The following is a 20,368-nucleotide window of genomic DNA, read 5'->3' on the forward strand; positions in this document are numbered from 1 at the left end:
GAATTTGATTTCATATACAGAATAATTTCTTTTCGTTTTAAGTTTTAATGTCGCTCCTTACTTTCAGTTGAAAAAAATCTTTTTTTTTATTTAATCCCGAAAAGGCAGAAAAGGTGCCTCTCTAGCGCTCTGATCTGACAAACTCCCTCTCCCCCTTTTACTAAGCAACAATTCTCAAATCTATGGATACAGTAGTTCTTTTATGAAGTCCTTTTCAGTAATACATAGTAACAGTACTTTCAGTAGATGAAGTTCAAACACTAACATTGCAGTCCTTGACTCCCTCTCCGAAGACCTATTGCGTGCCTCTTACTCTCATTCCTCCATTTGGTAATTCTGTGTAAGCCAGTACACAATCGAGAAGTTTGCTGAATGTCATATCTAAGAAAACCGGTTTCATAGCCACATAGACAAATGACGGGTGACAGAATGTATTGGACTTGTATAATTCGGGTTATATGTTTGCACATTATGTGGGGTTGGTAAGGTTGGGTTGCTTTACCTCCACCCCCTAATGTGCAAATATATAGCCCAAATTATATTATTATATAAACTAAAGTATTATGTTTTCATCATACTTTGGTATATTTCATTAGGATTAACCTAACTTCACTTCTCGAGTACGGTCTGAATAATACGGAAGTACCCTCTATTATAATGTTTTTTTTGTCCTTTTTTCGAACATGAACTCTTCCTAAATGTCAAGTTTTTTTGAAAGTGCAGGATTCTTTCACACTTGTTAAACATAGAAACTAATCGAACGATGTATATGGTTTGTTAAGCCCTGTCTAATTCATGTCATTTACATCTTTACATTTATTAACCTCGGTTCTAAATTTTATCTCTGGGTATTTTTTTTATCCGGTTTATAATGCCTGTAAATCTGTTTTGTTTCTTCTTAACCGCCAATGACACAATTTGGAGTTTGAAAAAATTTCATTTGGTCAAGAAAATGTTACCAAATGGCAATCCTGGTTGGCTTTGACATTGAAAGTTTCGGTTACGACGTGATTGAAGCTGCAAATTTCCTATAATTTTTTGTAGATGTGATATGAAAATTTCCAGCGCTAGAAATAGTTCTCTTTGATTTCTATCATAAAGGTTTGCCAGAAAATTCTCCCATAGCGTAATTTACAAAGCAGTAGTCTGTCAAGACTTAACAGACACTGTCCATGTTTTAAAAATTTACAATTAGTAGTGCCTTGTAATGATTGCATATTTTGGTGAAAGTTTTGTGGTAACAAACCGTCATAACCATGTCACTAAGTATTTGGAGAATATTGGAATTTAATTAATGTTCAGCAAAACTGAAACGTCGCAGTCGTAGCCCGGTGTATATGTTCGTGAACTAAAGCCTATATTGAATGTTTTAGCATCTAAACATCAAACCCTTATTAACAAGGGGGGGGGGGTCACAATCCCTGGATTGAGGCTCAGGCCTTAAAAACCCATTGCTTCAAAAGGCTCATCCTTATCACAATCAATAAAAAGAGGGGGCTGTTGTGAGTCGATCTGGTAGGTGTGCATCTAATCAGAAACTTGGGAAAACTTAGATTTATAGTTTTCTTTATTTGTTTTCAAGATTGCGTCAAGAAATATTGTTTGTCCCATTCCCAGGCATAGTAAATTGCACTCGCCTTAGGTGGTTTTAGGGTCGAGGCGTCAGCAGTGGCGGTTCTGGCCTCTCTTGATACCGTGGCAAAATATTGATTAGCCCCCTCCCTATATTCTATTTTTTTCATTTATTGCCTCTTTATTTTTTAGTTTCTTGATCTAGACGTCGTTTTCTTCCTGCAGCACCATTTTTTTATTACAAAATAATATCCTGTAAAATACGAAAAGGTTTGAATACAGAATATCACAAGAAACGTTAATAGTGATTAAGTTCGGTCCACTTACTTTTATTTTCAAGGGATGGTGATGAATGTATGGGGAAAAGGAAAATTCCAGATTCAATTTGCTTATACTTACTGCCAACTACGCCCTCTACTTTATTTTAGTAAAAATAAATTTAAAAATTTCAAAATGATTATAAGATTTAGATTATTTATTTGAAATTTTTGTGCCCCTAAAATTTCTATGTCCTGGGCAAGCGCCCCCTCTGGTCCCTAAAACTGCCCCTGGGCATCAGAGTAATCTTAAAAGGTTGTTGGAGCAAAAATGGTCAAAAATTCTTAATTTTTCTTAGGAATTGCACCCAAATCAGACTTAGAGGGCAATAGAATTCCTCCGAACTGCCTCTAATTCTGTGCGATAAAATTTCTCCAGGGTTGCCAAATTTACACAAAGTCATACAACAGCGCTTCTCAGTGTGTCCACTTCTTTTTTATTAGACCACAAGATTTTAAAAATAGGTTACTCAAACTTTAATATGTTTTTAATAAGTTTCATAAAAGTATAGTGTATGTTTTTGAAAATTACTCATTCCCAGCAAAGAAAAATTTAGAAATACAGGTTTCTTCTGTTTTGATTTTTTATTTTACTGAAATAACGGTTTTTATAGAAGTTTATGTATATAAAAAGAAGTCAAATTGAAGGAAAGAACAGAGAGGGGAAGGAAAAACTAGATAAAAACACTAAACTCGGTAAAATTATAGCAAACCATATAACTGGCTTTCGTATAAAGTGAATATACCTCTCGATGCCTTTTTTATGCTCTTTGCGATTATAATAATCGCTTCTACCTTAAATTTGGATTTAAGTACTTTTTTGGCTCTTAAAAATGACGAATTTTCAAAACTTATGACAGTTCCTATAACTGACTTACCAATAAAGCGAACATACCACTTGATGCCTTTTTTATGTTCTTACGAATATAATTTACGATAATTGCTTCTACCGAAAATTCAAATCTAAGCACTTTTTAAGCTCTTAAAAATAACGAATTTTCAATTAAAGTACGAGTTATCCGTCGTTTCCGACAAAATAATGCTACATTTTCTCAGCGCAAAGAAGAAAACACCATGACACTGGTAAAATTAATTTATCCAAATTAATATTGGAAGATCAGTGCTTATGGATTGTATAAAATTAAAAACATGGATTTATAATGAAACAGTAAGTTTGAGATCAATGTTTTAAAGTTTGAGACAAATGTATTTAGCCTTTTTTATACCTATATTTAGGTCATTTTTCAGAGCCAAAAAAGTGCTTAAATCTGAAATTGAGGTAGAAGCGATTATTATATTCGTAAATAGCATAAAAAAAAGGCATCGAGTGGTGTATTCGCTTTATACGAAAGCCAGTTATATGGTTTGCTATAATTTTACCCTAAACTCAATCAACAAACTGAATGTTAGCGTAAGCAGCATAAACACATTCGAGAAGTAAACTAAAATAGGTTGATAATTCAGTTTATGTGCCTACCATCTTTACAACATAATTTATGGATTTTTAGAAATCCTCTTCCTCTTGGATTCCAGCTTCATGAGCAAGAGAGATCTTTAAATCTTTAAATATATGTTGGTAAAGCATTCGGAACTTCCATCTCCTCCCCCCCCCCGAAAAAAATCCTGGACATGGTCCTGGTCAATGAGGCAATAACCTATAGCTTGCAAGCAGCTGCTTGGCCATAATTACATCAAATATACCAATGACAACTATTCCCAAGCCCCTAATCCTGCCGCAATAGACGGTGTTTCATCAAAATATGCAGTGACCTTGAAGACAGAATTCGCAGAAGATTAATTTTTTTGTATGTTTGGTTGTTTCCATATAAGTCATCAGTGCTTGAGGTTCTTTGAGGAACCGGAATAAAAGTCATAAGTTGAGATCAGAGGAGAACAATGAATAGGCAATTAAAATTTCAAACTTATCGAAGTCAGTCATCTATGCCGTATACCGTCAGTAGTGACGAGGAAGAAATTGAAACAAAAAAAGTGGCTTATAGTGTAAAAGCTAGGAGGGATATGTTTAGACGAAGGGTACGTGGCTTTTTATTATTTTCTATTGATTTTAATATTATTTTCCAGAAAATAGTGACAAAGCCAAATATCTGGTGTCCTAGTTCTCTCTTGGAAACCCAGATATTTTAAAGAAAACTCACTACGCAGCTGAACTTAGTGGACAAGGAAAGTTCTTCCCTAAAACTAGTCTGGGTAAATATATCACAGTTCATATTATTGACTTACCATAAAGTGAGCATACTACTCGATGCCTTTTTCTATGCTCTTTACGAATATAATAATCGCTTCTATTGCAAATTCAAATTTAAGCACTTTTTGACCTTACCTAACCTAAACTAACCTTATTATAAAATAATTTTGGCACTGAGAAAATGTAATATTATTTTGTTGGAAAACGACCGATAACTCATGTTTTAATTGAATATTCGTCATTTTTAAGAATTCAAAAAGTGTTCAATTTGAATTTTCAATAGAAGTAATTATTATATTCATAAAGAGCACAAAAAGGGCATCGAGTGGTATGTTCACTTTATTGGTAGGTCAATAATATGAACTGTGATATATTTACCCCAGTCTGAATTACCCCCTCCCTATCAATATCTGACTTTTCTAATTTCTAAGCTCATACTTTTGTGTAAATACGAACACCATGTTAGACTCCTTGAAATGAAATTGTGACTACATCCCTTGCTTAATTATTATGTCCATGTTTCAGTCGAATACAGCAGGCACGTAAGCCTTACTGTTTTTGGATGAGGGAGCAATAAAAAGTTTTATTGCTCACTCAAGTTTGCTCACTTTCAAGTTTTATGGACAATAAGAAGAAGTGCCCAGAAAATTCGGATAACTTAGAATTTAGGGGGTTCTGAGATCCTAACCCCCCCCCTCCCTGGTGAGTGTCTCTGAACTACGGTATGGACGAGGATGCACTTATTCGACAGACATCATACTTGTTATTAGACTTGTTGATATCAGGGATGTTATCCATTTGTGGTTCTTGCTTCTCTTGCACCCAGGACAAAATCTTGATTAGTGCCCCCCTTCCTCTGTCTCCCGCAAATTTTTTCAGATCTAATTAAAAAAATATTTATTAACAAAGTTATTTTCAAACTATTCATTATTTAATAGTTTACTTTTGACTATTTTTAATTCATTATCTTAATTGTTTGATTATTGATTATTAAAATTGGTTATTTTAATTATTATTATTTAAATATTTTGTATTTTTAATTTGTTTTTATCTTACCAATTAATTAATAATTTATTTAATTAGTTTCACTTGTTAACTGCATCCTCTACTTTATTTTAATAAAAATAAAATTACAAAATGATTATAGCCGTTATATTATTTTTTTGAAATTTTGCACCCCTAAAATTTCCGCACCCGGGGCAAGTACTCCGTTGTCTCTCCTCCCTAAAATCGCTCTTATATTATAAGACTTTTCGTGTAACTCATTCACTTGTAATAACACATTTTCATTATTATGCCCTCTTAAACTTCTACTTCTGGATATAGCAAATTTACTTGATGCCTTTTTCACCTAAAGTATGAAACCTGCTATGAAAAAAAACAGAAAAAAAAACACATTTAATCTGTTGGAAAGTTTTCCAAGAAAATTCAGAACAGAAAATCTACTCCCCAATATGTTGTGACAAATTATTTGGAACATTCAAGTAACAGGTTTTTCCAGTTTCTGAGAAATTTTTCGTCGCATTTTTCCCAAGACATAAAAGTGTTACGAAAACGAAGACTGTTTACAAGTATTTCTGAGTTCAAAAGAAAAGGGAAAATATTGGAAATTAGTAGTGTGCCTAGTAGAGCGCATGCGCCATCCTCTAGGTCCCTCCAAAAAATTAAAAAATAACTTTGGGGGGAGGGTATTTCTATTGTAAATGCTTTTTTGCTATTTAAATGAGAAAATAAAAAAAAATACATTTCCCCATCCCCCACCTAGATTTTGAAAGTTACCTTTTGCACCCCTTCCCCTAAATTTTGGTGAATAGATGCCACTGGTTTCTTGTTGCTGCACATTACTTGTAGCTATAGTACTAAATCAAGTAAGTAAACCATTTAACTAGGTATGCAATTTTTCGAAAGACTACAAGAAGTATTAAACAACATATTTTAAATTAATGTGAGATGCGATGGGAAATATTTTGCCACGAAAAAAATTTTGGCACTGCTTTTTGCTCATCTATTTTCTGGTCTTTTCCAAAAGCATTATGAATAAAAGTATTACTGTTTTTCCTGTCATTCTAAAAAAGTGTCATCATTTTTTTCTCTTTTGTTGGAATAGGTGCCATTATTTGTATATCGGTGCAAGGAATGTCACCTTCATTTACTAACTTGAGATAGGATAATTTTGTGTTTGTCACCCACGAAAATAGCACTACCGTCATTTTTGTCATCTTTTTGTATTTTTGTCATTTTTGTCATTTTGTAAAGTGGTAGGCTTTTGTGTTATTTTAAGAAACGCCATTTTTACACGAAGCTGCCATATTCTATGGGATTTATGCATAAATATGCGGCTTGAAATGATATCTTACTAAAATGAGACCCAGAATGCATTGAGCCAGCCTTTAAGGTTGAAGTTGAAAAGTCACCTTCTCTGTTCTTTTGCTTTGCAAGGAAAATTGGTTTGTTACGTGCAAGGATTTTTCGAGGGGCACCTGTGGGGTTGGGAAATGTGTTGAACTATTTTTGACCATGAGACAATATGTTGTGACGAAGATTCTAGATCTGTTGACTCACTAGTTAGAACAAAGTTTTTTTTGAAAACTCATTTGTGTAAACCAAGGGCGAAACTATTAAATCAGACAATTAAAACTTCGATCAAACTACATATTTGCTATATAAGTGGGAGTTGTCCATAATCCACCTAAGAGAATTTCAAATATGGCAGTTTAACATCTATCACCACATTAATTTACATAAATAAACATTTATAGAGAAAAAAGACTGTTCCCTGGTATCTTAAGGCTAGTTGAAATGTTGCCAGTGAGGAGCCATCGGAAACAATGGTATAAAAGTGAGCATTGTTTTGGGAGACTAACGTTCTAGTAGTTAAATCGAGGCATTTGTTCTAACACTTGGATGCAATCTGGTTTGAAGTTACTACGTTAAAGAGTAAGTCACATATATATTATATATATATATATATATATATATATATATATATATATATATATATATATATATATATATATATATATATATATATATATATATATATATATATATATATATATATATATATATAATATATATATATATATATATATATATATAATATATATATAATATATATATATATATATTTATGTATATATATATATATATATACATATATATATATATATATTATATATATATTATATATATATATATATATATATATATATATATATATATATATATATATATATATATATATAATATATATATATATATATATATATATATATATATATATATATATATATATATATATATATATATATATATATATATATATATATATATATATATATATATATATATATATATATGTATGTATGTATATATATATATATGTATGTATATATATATATTATATATTATATATATATATATATATATATATATATATATATATATATATATATATTTATAAATATATATATATATATATATATATATATATATATTTATAAATATATATATATATATATATACTAGCTGTTGGGGTGGCGCTTCGCGCCACCCCAACACCTAGTTGGTGGGGGCGCTTCGCGCCCCCCCCAAGCCCCCCCGCGCGCGTAAGTCGTTACGCGCCATAATAGTTACGCGCCATTGTAGTTGTGTCCCTATGTCCCACCTGTGAATATAGATAGATATATATATATGGTTTTAACTACGTAAAACTTGCGAATATACAACATTCTTTGCTGTCCCATTGTCTTTGCATATAAATAGATTGTCAGGTTTACCGACTCTTGAACATGCAACATATAATGGTCCATGGGAAAACAATCTGTATTCAGATCTATACCTCATGATTCTAATGATTGCCCTTGAGCTTTGTTGATGGTGATTGCTAATCGACCATTCCCTGTCCCGGTGTCCCGGTCGTCATTTACATCCCCCTGTTTCCCCCGGTGTCCCCGTTGTAGTTGTGTCCCTGTGTCCCGGTCGTCATTTATATTCCCTGTGTCCCGGTCGTCATTTGTATCCCGGTGTACCGGTCTGTATATACATTCGTTTTTTAGTTTTGTTTTTCTCCTTTATTTTTTTCCTTTTTTTTTCTTTTTTTTATACTCCCTGTGTCCCGGTGCTTTGTTGATTGCTAATCGAACATTCCTTTTGTCCTGGTCGCTTTCTCTTTGAGTGTCGTCATTTATTTTTTTCTTTTTTAGTTCTTTTAGTTTTTACCTTTTTTAGTTTTTTTTAGTTTTTAGTTTTTTTAGTTTTTTACCTTTTTTTAGTTTTTTTAGTTTTTTTAGTTTTTTAGCTTTTTTATTTTTTTTATTAGTTTTTAGTTTTTTTGTAGTTTTTGCCTTTTTTTTAGTTTTTTTAGTTTTTTAGCTTTTTTATTAGTTTTTAGTTTTTTTTGTAGTTTTTGCCTTTTTTTAGTTTTTTTTAGTTTTTTAGCTTTTTTATTTTTTTTATTAGTTTTTAGTTTTTTTTGTAGTTTTTGCCTTTTTTTCTCTTTGAGTGTCGTCATTTATTAGTTTTTGCCTTTTTTTCTCTTTGAGTGTCGTCATTTATTAGTTTTTTCCTTTTTTTTTTAGTTTTTTATTGGTTTTTACCTTTATTTTAGCTTATTTTTCAGTTTTTTCCTTTTTTTTAGTTTTTTTTTATTTTTTATTTTTTTTAGTTTTTTACCTTTTTTTAGTTTTTTTAGTTTTTTTAGTTTTTTAGCTTTTTTACTTTTTTTATTAGTTTTTAGTTTTTTTTTGTAGTTTTTGCCTTTTTTTAGTTTTTTCAGTTTTTTTTTAGTTTTTTTTTGTAGTTTTTGCCTTTTTTTAGTTTTTTTAGTTTTTTAGCTTTTTTATTTTTTTTATTAGTTTTTAGTTTTTTTTGTAGTTTTTGCCTTTTTTAGTTTTTTCAGTTTTGACGTCACCTGATCCAGTTTTTTCAGGTGACGTCACCTGACACATCCATCCACACATCCATCCACAACTTATTTTTATATATATAGATATATATATATATATATATATATATATATATATATATATATATATATATATATATATATAAAATATATATATTATTAGTCACATTATATTAGAATCTATATATTTGAAGTTTACTGTGGGTGAGTGTTTTTGTAATTTCACTAAATACATAGCTAAACTATTTGGGCTAGAAACCTTTTATTCTCTTAGAATAACTGTGGAACTATGAAAATGATGATTAACTATAGATACGGAAAGTCAACGTGAAAAAAAAAAAAAACAACTAGAAACCCAAAAAATCTAAAAAATTAAAAGATAAATAAAAATCAATAAAAGCCAAAAATTAAAAGAATTAAAACGAAATACCTAACAACCATAAAGCGGGTCATTTGCCAATATCCGTGATTTGCACAAAATCTGAAAAATTAAGAACTGCCATCGACTGATACTAGTAAACAACTGAGAAATAAAAAAAAATTTCATTCACTCAAAACAAAATGAGCCAGAAATTAAATAAGGTGGAAAACTATGTCATCTTATTTCTGATTTTAATAATCGCGTTGCTTGCAGACACACTTTGAGATCTAAGGGGTTGTTGGCGTGTCTGATTTTGTGATTGGGTAGGTGGTTCAAGGCTTATTTCAGGCATTACTAAAGTATCAGCTTCTCTTTTCAGAAAACCGAAACATCACTCGTTTATTCTTAAATCACCAGAATCTCTGTTCAAAGCTAGACCTAAATATTGGTATTTAAAAATTTCAATTCTGTAGTGCTTCCCTGTAGTGCTGGACAATACCTTTGTCATGTGAAATTGAGCTAGCTAAAAACCTTTTGTTATCAAAAAATTAAAATATGATCAATTTTTACGAAAAACTGCATTTTTCTGTAACACTGCAGTAGATTATGTTATTGCAATATCAGGAATTTGTCACCCCTACATGGTTTTGTAATTGAAAAAAAAGTTAAACAAAATCAATGTTTTTACAAAGATCCGCATTTTCATTTGCTAGATAATGAATGTCGTCGTAGTTCAATTAGAACTATGAAGTAAATTGAAAAACGCTGTATTATGGCGTTACCTCTGATGACATCGGTTTATTGCATAAAGGAATCGTAGAGTTCATTATAAATAGGGCATATGCTAGTTTCATCGGATATAGTTGAAACCTAGTAAAGAACAAACCACGGCACAGTTGTCAGAGAAAATTATAAATTTGGAGGAAATTGACAGAATTCCTATACAATTTTTTTTATATTTCTTGCTTTCTCTTTTCCGTCTCAATTTTACGCGTGGAGTTATTAAGGGTAATCGTCCTGGGTAAATTTTCACCGGGGTTGAATTGTCTAGAGGACATATCCGTGGGAAGGGTATTTCTCCATGGTGGTGGGGCCAGATTTCCTGGGATTATTTAAAAACCATAAAAAAAATAAAATGAGTTTTTCAACTGAAAGTAAGGAGCCAAAACTTTTGCGTAAAGACCGAGGTGTTGAGGAGGAGGCAACCCCCTTCTGATACGTAATAACTTTTGTTTGTTTAAAGTATTTATGCTGCTCCTTGCTTTCAGTCGAAAAAACTTGTTTTTTTTTATATTTAATCTTCGTATATGAAACGAAAGGGCGTTTAACATGCTTCGTTTTTCGAAAGCGTGCTTCTTTCTATAAAGTTAGGAAGACTCTCAGTGTATCTTCTCTAAACCTGGGAATCATAATCGAAAAGGGTTGCAGTTCGACTATGTCTGCTACTCAGTATACTGTAATCAAAATCAGTATATGCCGGCCCTCATGTCTACCAACTTTGAATGGTCCTATATTTGGAGGCCAAGTTTTTTTATGCTATTTTAAATTCTTGGCAAGGTTAAAAGAGTTTAAACAGGCTTATGAAATGCTTAGCTGCGTTCAAAAACATAATTATGCCTTTAGAAGTGAGGCGATGAAATTTAATATAAAATCCAGGTGACCATAGTATATCATTTACAAAGCAATTTGCATTAAGTTTTGCTGGAGAGTTTAGCTTAGAACTTTGGAACTCTGTCACATTTTCATAAGACAAATTTGGCACGAAAAGTCTTTCTCCAATTTTTGTCCTCGGAAGAAAAGGTGCTATATAATATTTTAGAAAGCCGATTAATCATCCGCATTTTGCAGTTGACTGTGACGTCACCGTTTGGATGAATTTGATCGTTGTGACGTCCTCATTTTCAGGTTGTTGTCTATGAGTCACTAATGCACTTTAGGCATGCAGTTTATTTTTTACAATGATGTCAGTCGCACAAAGGTAAAAACATACATTCAGACTATTCATCTTTTCAAGGAATCGCGACTAAGGGTTAAGCTCTGCTCTAACAAGAGCACAATATTGTTTCTTCAGCTGTGTATAATGTCACCCGATAAAAAGTGAATAAACTTCACTATTATAATTCACAGGTGTAAACGGTTTTTATAAATGTTTTTTCTCTGAACATGAAAGAATTTTGTTGCAGTTTTTTTTTGTTGTGAAAAATGGATCTTACTTTAGTTCAATCCCGTTCCACTCTCAAAATGGAAACTAGAACTTTTAATTTCCAATCGAATAAGTACTCTCCTAAATTTATGCTATCGCACTTTCTATGCTAAGTGATCGAAAAAAAAAACAATACGTAGAGGGCGCGCCGCTCTCCCAACTTAGTGCCCACCTTAAGAAACTTGACTATAAGATCAAGATCGGGCCTGATCATTCCAGGGTTTACGCATAGGCCCACTAGGCCTGGACTGAGGGGTGCACAATTCCTAGGGGTGCAAAAAAAGACTGAACAATTTTTTTCTTAACAAAAACAAGACTGTTGTGATTTATCGTCAAAGTGCCAAGTGCACTTTGCTGCTGCGCTGCCCATTCACAGAAAGGGATTTTAAAACAACACAGAAATTTCGTAGCCACTTGAAAACCTTTAGATATCTCCTAAGAACGGCGGCTGAGAGCTAGTATCACCTCTCTCTTGCATTGTTTTTGGCTCATCGCTCACCAGTTGCCTTCAGTCCTGGTCTTCCACTATCCCCGAATTGTCGGAGATTTCCCCGTAAATCGCTTGGGCCTAGAAGCGCCAAAAACGCTTGGCCCTAGGGGCGCCGAAGATTGAAATCGAGCTAAATCATAAGATTGATGTGGCAAAAATAAAAAAATTCTACATTTTTGTAAATAAGATCTTGAAACCCCTACAATAAAGTTTTGTGATATGCTTAGCCTGATGGTGTGATTTTCATGAATATTCCTTGACTTTTGGGATATATCCCCCATTTTCGAAAATACAGGCAAATCGGAAATCAGGATTTCTCAGGCTCGTAGCTTTTGATGGGTAACACTAAGCTTAATGAATTTTATAGTTTTTGAATCATCAGGTATTTAATGTAATACATATATTATGTACAGTAAATATTCTATTCCGTCAGCAAGCCCGAAAAGAAAATTAAGACATCAATTATACCGTCCTAGAAAACAAGACTATAAAAATAATAAAATTAATCGTTTGCGACTTTTGATATGTTCAGTGTCAAAAAGCACAGCCTGAATAGGACTCCAGTGTGTTTCAGCCCACTGCATCCCTGACATGATCTTCAGGGCCAGTGTTGTCGAGTTGGGTTCATTTGCACCGTTGGGGTGTTTCTGATGGTGGTTGTATATCAAATTGTTCTAATAGATGTATTTTTCAAAGCAAATTTTTATGAATGATTGCACCTTCGATAGGTTTCACTCAAAAACGGTGCTTTTGGCTCATTTTCGCTTTAACGGTTATGCTATTTTACAGTGGTTATCTGCTAACGCTGTTTAGAGCAGCCACAAGTTATCTTTTTGGAAAAATAATATTTGCAATCCTTTTTTTTTATCAACTTGCTAATCTTAAAAATCGGCACATTCAATTGTTTTTAATTTTGGCTTAAGACACGTTTTTGGGTCATCCTGCCTCGAGATAGAAAACAAGTTACACACAGTCCGATAAGCTATGTTTTGTCAGTAGATTTTTGAAATTCTTTGTGTTTAGTCTTAACTTGTTGAAAAGTGAAATAATATGGATGATGATTCAACGGATGAAGTTGATGGGCCAGGGGTTGATTATGTCAGTATATACATTGATGTCCCTAATTTTGATGGCTATGATACAAAGGATAAGAAGGTATGAGAGATACATGCACTTAGATCTGAGATGGTACATAATGTGGGAGGGGGGGGGCTGATTCCAGAATAATAAGGGATAAAGTGTTTCGCTGAACTTGCATTTCAGCTGTTCCAGTCAAGGTAAGTTTAAACTCTAGTTTGGATCTGTGACCTAAACTAGGTAGTAGGAAGTTGTTCCTGATAACTTTGGAAAATCAAAATCTAGGGAAACCACAAGGAAGAAGGAAGGTTTAAAAGATCCACAAATATATTTCCTAAATTTAGAAAAAAATAATTGATATGGCTTAAAATTTTATCAAACTCTAGACCCGCTACTTTTGGCTATCTTGGAAAGGGGCCAAATTAGGGTAAAATCACGGAGAAACAGAGATTGTAAAAAATCTTGCGGCTCAAAAATTGCTTGCTTTTTTTTAGTGTCTTGCCCCCCTCCCCTTAAGTTTTTGTAAATTGACGCCCCTGATGTTCAAGTGTGTCCACCTTTTGTACAGAATCCTTTTTGTACTGTGAGTTGACCCGCGATGAAAGAGGATTAGAGGATCATAACATAACACCCAGGGTCAATCCTACTCATTGTGCCCATGGGAAATCTAAATAATTGTGAGTCTCGATATAATTTTACCCACTTTTGGAGTCTAGTAGTAAAGGGTCATTTGGCCAGCTCCCCCTTATAGGAGCACCTTGACCGGTTAAAGCAGGCCACCCAGAACGCATTATATTAAATTGCTGACCTAACCACCTGTAAAAGAAATATTTAATTGAAATATATCTGCATAGTTACTGTTTATCTCGCTCAGGCTAAGCTGATTATCTCCGATTAGACACAGAAAATCGGTTTTATTACAGATCGAGAACTAAGTGCGGTCGCTATAACACGAAAGTACCACAAAACTTATTGGCTCTCATTGCAGGCTGGTTGGTTGATTCCAAAGTTAAAACGTAAACGACTGACGTAAAGTAGATAATTAGATACTAATGTTTGAAAAGCCTTTGGGGGGGGGTGAATTTAAAAATTGCATATTTTCAAAAAGCGCATCCCCCATTCGAACCTTGCATACTTGTACACAGTCTTCCAATTTCAAATTGGTGTGATCTTGATCCCCACTTCCTGGTTGCATTAATAGTCCTTCGCCCAAATTTTATTTCGTAAGAAAAAGCAAACTCAAATAGCTGATGTCGTTTAGGCTTGTTCAAGCATGATAGAACTCAGTCAAACTTACAACTTGCCATTAATTGTCTTATTAGAAGCTTATACGGAAGTTGTGGTATTTGGTATCAACTAGAAGTTAAGATGAGTCACTTTTTATTTGCAGAAAATTATTGGTCTTCTGGCTCGGACTTACTTTATATTTTATGCTTCTTAACGTTTTTCCATTGTCTCTTAACCTTTCCTTGTTTTTTCTCATAATATTATCTAATCGTTTACATTTTCTTACAAACGTTTTCTCGTCAAGTAGTTCGTTTTCGTCACAATATGCAGACAAATCCACTGGGAGGGTTTGGGGCCGCTCTCCTCCTCTCTCAAATTTCCAAATTTTCAAGTCTCCTTCACCCCCTCTAAGTAATCGTATATATTTCTCGCAACATACTGCTTTTTTGGTCTTGGCGAAGAGGGGCTATCCTAAAGCGAGATCCCTCTGCGTAAATTGTCTCGAGCTGGCCTCATTTTGTCCTATTTAGTCTCTTTTTTATGTTTATTTGGCATACAAATCTTGATTTAGACATGTATGTCCGCTTTATGCTGGTACTCCAAAAACGTTGATGGCACCATTTCAAAAGTCGTAGAGCTGGACAGGTTCGCTCGTTATCCATGACTCTCTTCAGTCTGTTTGTGATTCTTCTGATCTAGCGCTGATGATTGTTTTCTACAAGTACTTGAATTTACCTCCTTCTATTGACTTCCTCGTATCCACCTCCCATTGCCGAGCCGCCATGACATACATGACACGACGAGAACAGAGTACTCGAATAGCAGCTTCGTTCGACGATGCACTTCGATTTGGAAAAATCCTTCTGGAAACTTTCCCTAGAAGTTCCTCTGTTCTTCAAAAGAAAGTTCATCAGTCATTTAAAACCTCTTGATAGAGTGACGCAAAAGACTAGCGGCAAACCAGATATCTAATAGTACCTGGCATGCGAATTGAGGAATTTTAAAACACAGATACATTTCATTCTAATAATCTATATTTATCTTCATCTGCTTGGATATATCGCTGTTACTGTTTCTCTTTACCCCTTTCAAATTTGGTATTTGAGCTACTACTACTAATAACTCACCGCAGCCCCAAGCCACCTTAGGCCAACACAGTTACACACGCTCCTCCTCCATCCAAATCTATTCAATAAGACATCCTCCTACCCCAACCGCGGATGACCTGTTTTCCATTTAGTCCTAGATGGTTGACCGAAAAGGTCAATCTGGCAATATGTCATCCTTCACCAATAGATCATGCCCTAGCCATCTCAAGCTTTCTTTCATTGTAGCCCTAGAAAGCGGGATTGAACCACATTTTTCGTACAGCCTACTGTTTGAAATACGGTCACTCAGCTGGGTACCTAGAACTAGCTGTAGGCAATTTCTCTGGAAAACATCTAGGAAATCTTCATCTGTTTTGTGGAGCGCCCCTGCTTTAGCGCTATATTTGACCACTGTCATTACTGTAGCTTCCAATATTCTATTCTTTGTTTGCACACAAATCTTCCTATTCTTCCAAACTTTTTTTTTATCAAACAGTTCGTGGTAACGAACTGTAGCAAGGAGCGACCGGGCTCAATAGTAACCGAAACTCTAAAAAATGGAATTTTGATGTCAATAGTTACATCAAAAGAATCTCATTTAACGCTGGTTTTAAATATATAAGTTTCATCAAGATAGTCTTATCCATCAGAAGTTAAGAGCCTGAGAAAATTTGCCTCATTTTATAAATAGGGGGAAACACCCCCTAAAAGTCATACGATCTTAACGAAAATTACACCATCAGATTCAGCGTATCAGAGAACCTTACTGTAGAATTTTCAAGCCCCTATCTACAAAAATGTGGAATTTCGCATTTTTTGCCAGAAGACAAATCACGAATGCGTGTTTGTTTTTATTTATTTATTTTTTTCCCAGGGGTGATCGTATCGACTCAGTGGTCCTAGAATGTTGTGAGAGGGCTCAGTCTAACGGAAATTAAAAGTTCTAGTGCCCTTTTTAAGTGACCGAAAAAAATGGAAGGCACCTAGGCCCCCTCCCACGAGCTGCAAGTTACAAACTTTGACCTCGGTTTACATATAGTAATGGTTACTGGGAAGTGTGCAGACGTTTTCAGGGGGATTTTTTTGGTTTGGGAGGAGAGTTGAGGGGAGGGGGCTAAGTAATGGCTGATGTTATCAGCCAAAGCATCGTTTGGAAAATGTTTACGAGTATCTTCAACTAAATCAAGTGGTATTTTGTGCATCCTGTTTTACAAAACGACGTATCTGTAATGTGCCGAGAACAGCTGAGGGTATAAACCTGAGAGTATGAAGTTAACTTTCTGGGCATGTTGAAGGAATGTTGAAAAAATAGGCTGGAGTGCAACCAGTCCTCCTCCCATATCCTTTTTACCTGCAATCTCGTCAAAGACGTCTGATAAAAATTCGTTATCTAGATTGACAAAGGTCAAGTATTTTAATCACATATGTTTATAACTTAACGTCCAGAAAGGTCTCATTCGTCAAAAAAAAGAGAAATAAAATCAGTTTTAATGGTTTCTGACATTGAATCTTCTTCTTTTTTTGCAAAAATAAAACAAATCTTTTCATGAATGATCTTGACAGGCGTTTATATCATGACTGTAAGCAACAAATAATTCCAACAAGATTGAACATGTACAAATTCTAACTTTTGTTTTACCCAATGATATTGCTTCATATTTTTAGAACACTGAAAAACTGAGATCAGTGGTTCAGTTGCACGATGGTCCAGTTACACGAGGGTTCAGTTGTAAGATGATTCAGTTGCACGGTGGTTCAGCTGCATGGTGGTTCACTTAAATGGGGTCGAGTTGCACGGAGGTCTAGTTGCACGAGGGTTTAGTCCAATGAAGTTCAGTTGCCTGGTGGATCAGTTACACGAGGGCTCAGTTGCACAGGTATTCGCTTATACAAGGGTCCAGTCGCACAGTCGTTCAGTTACTCGGTGGTTCAGCTACAGGGGTTTTGTTGCTTTTGGTTCAGTTACACTCACACGCCATTTACAGTGATACACGCTCGGGGTTATGCACTGGGCTACTTACTGTAACTTGGAGACAATAAGTTTGGGATTACAGTTATGCACAAAGAATCGGATAATGACTTGGAGATGCAAGATCCAAAGCTAAAGCGAGTGGAGGCCACTGTATCTAACATAATAATAGATAGGGGTTATTAAATACGCCACATTTTGTGTCTTGGAGACATAGAGGTAAAACTCTTGACATGCGTCGAGTCATATAGAGGTTCTGAGGTGTGGACAGCAGTAAAGGAGGTACCTGTAGTTGATGTAATAAAAGCTAGGTGCTGTACAAAAGATAGTCTAGCGTGTCTTATTGGTATAAAGGGATTTCTGCAGGGATACAGCGCAAAGGGCAAAATATAAGCTTTGAGTTACAGACGGTTGAACATGAGCTACAAGAATCATACAGTTCTCTATGTCTGCAAAAGATAGTGTTCACCGCCTTGTATAAAGGTATATTTGGTTATTCCTAATTATACATTGAGAAGCTTTTCTGAAATTTTGTGTCGCAAGACCTTATCAGTTCTAGCGTGATATTTCTTTGCTATCATTATTCTGTGTTATGGTTTAAATCCCTGTTGCCTCTACAAGATTTCTAATGGATTTATCATCACGTATCCTGTACGTGGTTTTGAGGCAACAAATTAGCCCTTTTTTACAAAAACGGGTCATTCCTGACGGCGAGGGATCTGGGAGGCCGGGATTTGAAACAATCTTATGAAACGGAGGGTTTATCCTAATGATTGTCTTGCTTGTAAGCATGGTTGGAATTGATAACCTGAAAATGGTAGTGTCAATAATAGGCTGCTGTCTCTTTTCTGTCTATATTGTTCAATGTCAACAATTTTTTTTTATATGTACATAAGGACAATTGGATTAAATTCAATTGAAATATCCAAAAACGCAATTTCCTCCAGGTACCATGAAATTCAAATCATAAATCAAGTTATTCATGCTAAATTAATTTCATATTTTTTTTATAGATGTCCGAATTTTCTACCAACGAAGAAAAAAATGATACTCCTGGTTCAAATGGCGAAGTAGTGCTCGCGGAACCAGTTAAAAAGACCAGTGCTCCTAGCAGAATTGCAGCGCCTGCAAGCATTAGTGGAGCACCTCCCTCTGGACAGGTGAGTTCTAGGTTTGTTAGAGCAAAATTTACTCCACTATTAAGGGCTGGAAACATGTGGTATCTTCTTCCAGCATTTTTAGAATGTACAATTGCGAATGACCAGCTGGCTTTCTTCGCAGATGGTGCAATATTTTGTTTGCATATTTTTCAGGTCTGTAAAACTGGAATTATATAAAAAACAACGGTTTGGCAAGGCCATAAAGCAGCATATTAAGTGAGTTCAGGGGAGCTCAAAGCTCCATGGTAAGCATCTCTGCAAATGCGGCTTTAAAACTATTTATTTCTCCAAATTTTTATGAATTCCGTAAAAAGCGCTCAAAATCAGCATTAATCTAAAAAGAGTTAGCATTATTCTAAAAAGAGTTAGTAACACTCCATAATATTCGTCTGCTAGTCCTTTGAATGCTATGTAAGTGGCAATAGGGATTTCTTCCCTAAAATGGGGATTTTTGAGGTCTTACAGTGGCAAACTTTTTCATTTAGAGATTTGGGGATTTTTAAGTGATTTTTACAAGTCATCTGGATTTTTTTTTAGGAATTTCTAGGGTTTCAGCCCTGGAAAATCCTCTTCTGATCCGAAACAGCGAAATGGGACGGAAGAAGTTTTCCATCCCATTTTTCCAGAAATCTGATAGTCTGGACGCGTCATAAAGGGAGTAGGATCTTTTGCACAGTCGATTTGGAAGCGAATTTTGTTTCAATGCTTGCCTATGCTGGATAGAGCCTTCTAGAAGACGACGACAGTAACAACTGAATTGATCTAGCAGTCAAGAGAAGAGGTGCCAAAATTAACACTTTTAACACTAGTAATCATTTGTAGAAAACCCCAGGAAGGAGGAGTGAGGCTTCCTAGTCTGAAGGGTGAGGGTTCCATTGCTGGTGTTGCCAGTTATTTGTTTTGGGATGGGGGTCAATGGCGTGACTCAATAAGCTCAGCCAGAGTCGACCCAGCTCTAAATGGGTACCTGAAGAAATCTGGGGAAGGTAAGTAGAAAGGGTGTGTGTAAGCACAGGATGGCTGGCCCCCATCCCCCCATTGCACTTCATGGCTGAAGGGCCTTAAGACGGAGATCAGCACCGCCGGTTTGGACTTTAAAAAGTCTAGTGCTGCATCCTTTACCTCCTCCTAAATGGGGAGGACTGTCTCTCTTGACACTAAAATCAGATCCTGGTGCTCCCCATGATGCAGTTGAAAAGATTCTCAGAGCTGCACAATTTTTTTACATAGAAGCTGTGCAGCAGATCCACACTCGATTTCGTTTCAATGGTGACATTAACGACTCTCTAACCCTTTGTTCAAAAGTATGCAAAAGTATAATGGGATGGAATCAAAATTGAACAGGCGTGTAGGAAGCAAAGTCTCATCAGTCTTGAAAATATGGATGTGGTTACCTATTGATACTCGGTTTTTTGAAGAAAAACTCTTGCGGAACCGAGGTATACCTAAATTTAAAATTGGCAGTAACTAATGTGCTTCCTTTCTCAAACGTTGCGTCAAAAGGTTTTAATGCAGCAGAATCATAAAGACGACAGACGGAACAAACTATGCGTTACGTTGGATTTCGAAACAAAATATGGTATGAAGCGGGCCAAAGAAAGTACCTCGTGCGCTCTTAGAGACTAGCAGCTACTGTTGCTCATGAAAAGATTCAAGACTTCAGCTACCACCGGAAAAAAAGGATGAAGGTGTTTAACCTGATTCTCTCTAAAAGTAGACTTTTCTTTGTTTTTTTTTCTCAATATAACTGGATTTTGAGGCAACTTATCAATTGTTCACATTGTTGGGATAG

The 20,368-nt window shown here is 34.8% G+C and overlaps 1 protein-coding gene across 1 annotated transcript in view; it reads left to right on the top strand.

The window, feature by feature from the left end:
- LOC136026061 (NAD(+) hydrolase sarm1-like) overlaps nucleotides 1-20,368 on the top strand; it is a gene marked incomplete in the record, with an annotated part of 166,228 nt that overhangs the window by 74,230 nt on the left and 71,630 nt on the right. The window contains 1 exon segment of the mRNA XM_065702247.1: nucleotides 18,430-18,576. Coding sequence (XP_065558319.1) covers nucleotides 18,430-18,576 — 147 coding nt within the window.

The sequence above is a fragment of the Artemia franciscana genome, chromosome 4, assembly GCF_032884065.1.
Source record: "Artemia franciscana chromosome 4, ASM3288406v1, whole genome shotgun sequence".
Classification (NCBI taxonomy): Eukaryota; Metazoa; Arthropoda; class Branchiopoda; order Anostraca; family Artemiidae; genus Artemia; species Artemia franciscana.